General features: G+C 41.7%; 1 protein-coding gene across 1 annotated transcript in view; it reads left to right on the top strand.

Moving 5' to 3' along the window:
- The window catches only part of syne2a (spectrin repeat containing, nuclear envelope 2a), a gene marked incomplete at both ends in the record, with an annotated part of 85,226 nt that extends 80,748 nt beyond the window's left edge, over positions 1-4,478 (top strand). Inside the window, 5 exons of the mRNA XM_080524118.1 lie at positions 468-668; positions 834-962; positions 1,511-1,702; positions 2,960-3,099; positions 4,268-4,478. Of these exons, the coding sequence (XP_080380244.1) occupies positions 468-668; positions 834-962; positions 1,511-1,702; positions 2,960-3,099; positions 4,268-4,478 (873 nt within the window). The remainder of the gene's footprint in view (positions 1-467; positions 669-833; positions 963-1,510; positions 1,703-2,959; positions 3,100-4,267) is intronic.
- Positions 4,479-6,000: the final 1,522 nt, after the last annotated feature.

Below are 6,000 nucleotides of genomic sequence, written 5' to 3' on the forward strand. Positions count from 1 at the left end.
ATTGAAATTCAATTAGATAAATGACTCGTTCTCGGAGTTGGTTAACACCTGGGTTTCTCGGGTCTCCACCGAGTTGGGCAAATCGGCTTTGTTATGGTGCACTCAGTGCCGGAACAATCTACTGAAACAATTTCAGTTGAATGTTCTAGCGCCACTCAAGCAATTTACAGTGTTAATCTCTCCTAATATATTGTGGTTTATATTATTTATAATTTATATTAGAGATGCGGTGCTGTTAATATTATTTCGGTATTATTATTATAATTATAATTATTACAACAACAACAACAATAATAATAATAATAATAATAATAATAATGCCTTGTTATGATCAATCATTAGGCCTATTAGGTTATCAGTGTCACCCCAGTATAAATAAAGGTTAAATAACATAACATATGGTAATCATATTCAAATTCTGAATTAAGCAATACACACACCATGTGTATGTCTATCCACCCTTCCAGGAGATGCAAAAGGCTTTTGGTCACTACAAGGTGGTCCTGCTTTCTCTGAACCTGGGTGGTGAACTGCGTGGGTGTGGCGGTGCGGAGGGCCGGGAGCTGCAGGAGGGCCTGGCCAGTATGAACCAGGGCTGGACTCAGGCCTGCGCTGGCCTAGAGGAATGGGAGAGCAGCCTGTCCAGCAGAACACTCTTGCGCTGTCAGGTGAGATACTGCAGATACAGATTCTTAGTGGTTATTTTTATTTTTTAGATGGGAGGCAAAGTGATGGATTCTATTCTTCCCAACCAGTCAGATTGCACACGGGAGTAGAAGCTAAAAAGAACCTCTTCAACCCTGACCTTACAACTTTGTACCCCCCTCCTACAGGAGTTCCATGAGACGCTACACACCCTGCTTCTATGGCTGGCCCATGCTGAGAGCAGATGCTACACCGTGGACATACATCACCTGGACACGCCTCTCAGCGCCCTGCACGAGCACCACAACACACTCACTGTAAGAGAGGGAGAGGGAGTATTATATAAGTTAGACTGTTAAAAAGAGTCTAATAAAAATGTAATGACTAATATAATGAGTAAAATCCACACTTTTGTCTTTGAAAAGCTGCCACGAAGCGGAAAAAAATAATACTATTTGAATGTCAGGTCCCAAATTTGGCTAACCCTCAAAGTTCCACATGTTTTGTTTGAACTGGATAAATGGGCCTTTAGTTTCTGTGCCCTGAGTACTTGGAACGATCTTCAAAACGAATTCAAATCATATTATACGTGTGTCACTAGTCAGTTAATGACCTTGATAAAGGATCTGTCATCCGAGGAATGTAGCTGTTGTATCATATTGTGAAAATGTAAACTGACTTCATAATTGATATAATTCTGAATGTATTTATCATTCATTCATATCTGTAAGCAGGGAACCTCAGAAAAATATTATGTTTCAGTATGAACTCACAGCTAAAATAATATATATTTTAAACTTGCGTGTTATACGAGATTGGCCTGATGTGTTTCTCTGTCTCTGTGGCGCCTCCCTGTGGTGGTTAGGGCATGCAGGAGGAGCTACAGAGCCGACAGGAGCAACTGGGCTCCCTCCAGGGGCTGTGGTCCCAGCTCCATCCAGAGGAAGGGGGAGAGGAGAGCGCCGAGGCCAGGGAGAAGCTCCATGTGACGGGGAACAAACTGAGGCTGCTGCTGAGACAGGTGGACCAGGACCTCTGCATGGTGCAGCAGCGCCTGGTAAAACCCTCATTCACACTACAGATCTGAACTGAGCCTAGCCAAACTGAGCTGTACTGGGCTACAGAGATGAACTGAGCCTAGCCATCTGAACTGAGCCTAGCCAAACTGAGCTGTACTGGGCTACAGAGATGAACTGAGCCTAGCCAATCTGAGCTGTACTGGGCTACAGAGCTGAACTGAGCCTAGCCAAACTGAGCTGTACTTGGCTTCCACCAATGTTGCTGAAAGTGCTGGAAAGTAGAATAGAAAAAAATTATCCACGCTGGCACAGTATGGTTTAGCTTGGCCCTGCAAAGCCCCTAACACACACTTTGGATGTCCAATTTCAAAATGGCACCTAGCCTTCAGTTTGATTTCAGTGAGTGATTTTCAAAGAAATTTAAAAGCTGGCATATGTACGCATTTCCCTGCGCCCATGCACACCTTATTTAAATAATGTGTGCGTCCCACTCATCGTTTTACAATGGACTGTGACTTGGGTCAGAAAACATTACCTCAGATGAAGTCATGCATTTGCTAGACTTAACAATTGAAAAGGATTACTTCAAAGTGGGAAAATGAGTGGGTGGCAAATAATCATTAACTCAATAAAAAACACCTTTTTAAAAAAAGGTTGCTGATTTAAAATGAAGAGCTAAAGATAAACATTTAAAGATACTCTCCCATGAAAGTGACCAGAGGCACAACTCCTGAACCCAGTGGCCAGCGACATATTCTGGTATATTCTGGCATCTACAAACTGTAACAACTCCTATATATTCTATTTTCTGGGTAGCATCTTTTTATGGCGATTGCAATGCCATTTTTCTTTTAGAAAATCGAGGCATGAGATGCAAATATCATATTAGCATATTTTGTGAAGATGACACACCTCTCTCTGCGAGCCCGTTGCAGATGGAGCATAGAGGTGGTGCACACCATATTGTTTTTAGGAAATTGGCCAAGAGCGCAAGTTGGGCTCAAACCTCAGATTACGCTTGCTTATCTGCTTGCGCCCATTTGAAGAGAGACCACTCCCAATGCTAGGCCTTTTCTCTCATACTCTCATAAAGTCTGAATACTGTATTTTCTTGATTGTGTACTTGTCAGGTGCTATAGGATCAAAGGCCAAGTTGTCAAAGGTCAAGGGCATTGTATTCATATTAGCACTATTGCTGTCTACTATAATTTCTAATATTAACTATTACTACAGGATTATGGGTATTAGAATTTAGTCACTTCTAACTAAATTACTCTTTTGACTCTTTGCTGCAGGACCTTGCTGCAGGGGAAGGAGCTGGATCTACGTCCCAGGCTGAGGGTGGTGTCAGAGGCAGGGCCTCGACCAGCCTGGCCCCCTCTAAGGAGACTCAACAGAAGGGTCCGGATGGGAGACAAGCCTCCGCTGACAAGAGGTAGAGAACAGAGGGTCAATGATTAGCTTGTTAGCCGTGTAGCCTCAGTATTAGCCTTTTGTGTTAGTGTAGGAGTGAGTAGTAGAGATCTGCAGTTCGGCTGTTTATAGACACATACTCGCTCTGCAGTTTCATGGACATGGCCAGTCCACACAACCTGATATCATGCACTTAAAACAATGATCCCTACCCAACACAAACCCACAAATATATGTATATGTTTTTACTGACTGTGCTTTTGTTTCACTTTTTATTTATCTAATTATTCTTGTTCTCTCCATGTAATGTAGTGTCTTTGAGTACTGAGAAAAGTGCTATACAAAATAAATAAATAATTATTATTATAGCCTACATTTTATTAGGCCATACAATTTGACGCGAGCCCTACTAATGAAATCAGGAATGATTCGGTCTCTGTGCATTCATAGGTTTTTTTGGTCACATTTCACATGCTTTTTCTCTGACACTACTGCAACAATCTTTAGGAAACTTGGGTGAATGATGGGTCTTTCCATTTACCATTTACCAGAATAGTGATCACTTTTCAATAATGTGTAGTAAATTAAACGACCAGTTAGTAAAATCAAAGTCCTATGTTGCAAACAAAATGGGCATTTTTATTTTGTGGCTAATAACAATGATATGAATCGATTTGAAAAAACATATTAGCTGACGCACAGACATGTCAATCATGGCTTTTTTCTGAATAATAACTAACAACTTCGGGTAGAATCGGTATCTGTTTCCATCGCATAATTTGTGTTTTTCCGAATCATGTATTCGTATTCAGGTACATCCCTAAACACTACTATCATATCTTTTGATATAACAGTGGGTAAACATTTGTGAATTTGTCAGGTCGTGTGGGTAGGTATACAATGACATACCAACTGGCAGTTTGTGACATGAACATCTATTCTACCATAATGGCACTTTTCCATGTGAAACCCCCCTAGTCCCACTCTAGATTTGTTTGGGCCCAAGCACAAATTTTTTCTTTCTTTTTGTGTGTGTGTTGTGTTTCCATCACCCGGGTGATTCTGAGGAGTTGGGGAGAGCAGGGAGGAGTAGACTATGGATGTGGTCAGAAACATGACTATGTTACTGTCGTTCTCTTCCATATGTTTAGATTTTGACTAATTCTATTCCACCCTGTCCCTTTCTGCAGGGGGGAGCAAAGGGAGCCATCCCCATCTCACTCCTATTTCTACCGGGTGCTGTGCGCCGCCTTCCCCCTCCACCTCCTCCTCCTGCTCCTCCTGGTGCTGGCCTGCCTGGTGCCTCTGTGTGAGAACGACTACAGCTGTAATCTGTCCAACAACTTTTCCCGCTCATTTTACCTGAAGCTGCACTATACCAACGGCCCGCCGCCTACCTGATAACAACACAGATAGACACTACACATGCAGGCAACCACATACAGATGGATACATTCAGACTGCACAGGCACAAACATGTACACACACACACACCCACACACACACACACACACACACACACCTGCTTCCAAAGCTGTCCCCTCCATTCTCTCTCAGCTGCAGCGATGGAGCAAGGACATTACTGCTCCTGTTTTTTTTCCATGTCTACCAGTATGTTTTGAGATTTAGTTTTATACTCTTATTTATTCCCATTTTAAAAATATAAAAATAAATCTAATACCCATTACTGTTCAATATGTATCATGCTGGAATACAAATTTGAACATTGATACCCTTGTGTTTAATTCTTCAATAAAAAATAATTCAAAAGAGAGGTGATGGGAAAGGTGAAGTATATTTGGAGTTGAGTTTTGGTTTATTCAAGTCAAGTCTAACGATGCTTATACAGACGATTAAACTTAACAACCAGTGTATTATTGCATAGTCCATGTCATTGTTTTAAGTTTTTTTGTTTCATCAAAATAGTGTACTATGAACTAATTCAAAATGCCTTTTGGCGCTTTTCCATTGACCAGACCGGGACGGTACAGGACGGCACGCATTTGTATCTTACCCGTACCGTATTTTCAGAAACGCTTCTCCATTATACACAACAGACCTGGGGCCTCATTTATAGAACGTGCTTAGATCAAATCTTTGATCTTACCCGTGTCGTACGTAGAAAACCACGTCAACGTAGTGATTTATACAATTTCAACGTGAGTCAATTTGACCGTGGAAACGATCGTAGCTCTACGTCGAGTATTCATTTGCTTACGCACATTACCTACTGGTTATGCGGAGTTATTACAGGCATGTGAGCCGCACTGGAAAAACGTTGCCTACTGTAATTCATGCGAAGTTTAAGTGGCTCGTAATAAAATTAACAATGTTGTTATCTGCCGAGAAAATGAGTTTAATTCAAGATTTAAAGGGAACTTATGTTTATGATTGTATTTCAGTCTTTCTTTATATCCCTCCGGAGCTGCCTATCTCCCCTTCAACGTGCATAGTGCGTTCCACAACGGACCTTGCCCGGCCACGCGCTAAATTATACTGGAGTTTCTCCCGTGTCTGGGAGTTCGCAAAGGGAGTTCGCAATCATATTTTCAATGTCACCTGATAAGAATAAGACCATTATATTATTACAGTATAAGCAGCACTCGAGTTGAGGCGGGATGAAAACAGTCAAAATTGTCCCCCTTCTAAAACTGCCCTCCCCTCTTTCCATACGTTATGTCATTTATCAATGAACGTGGTATTACTGCTATTTCAAGGTGTGAGGGGGCACGCACACATGCAATGACATTTTTACTGACACTGAAGTCACTGACGCTGAGGGGATGCTAAAATTGTCCTCATATGATAAAATCCACCATCCCCCCCTGATTTTCTTTTACAACTTGAGTAGCCTACTGAGTATAAGCATTTGCCTGGTTAGTTGTCATGATCAAACGTTACAAACGCAACTTACCGAGAAGCC

Source organism: Nansenia antarctica, assembly GCF_963989245.1.
Source record: "Nansenia antarctica genome assembly, chromosome: 1".
Taxonomy (NCBI): Eukaryota; Metazoa; Chordata; class Actinopteri; order Argentiniformes; family Microstomatidae; genus Nansenia; species Nansenia antarctica.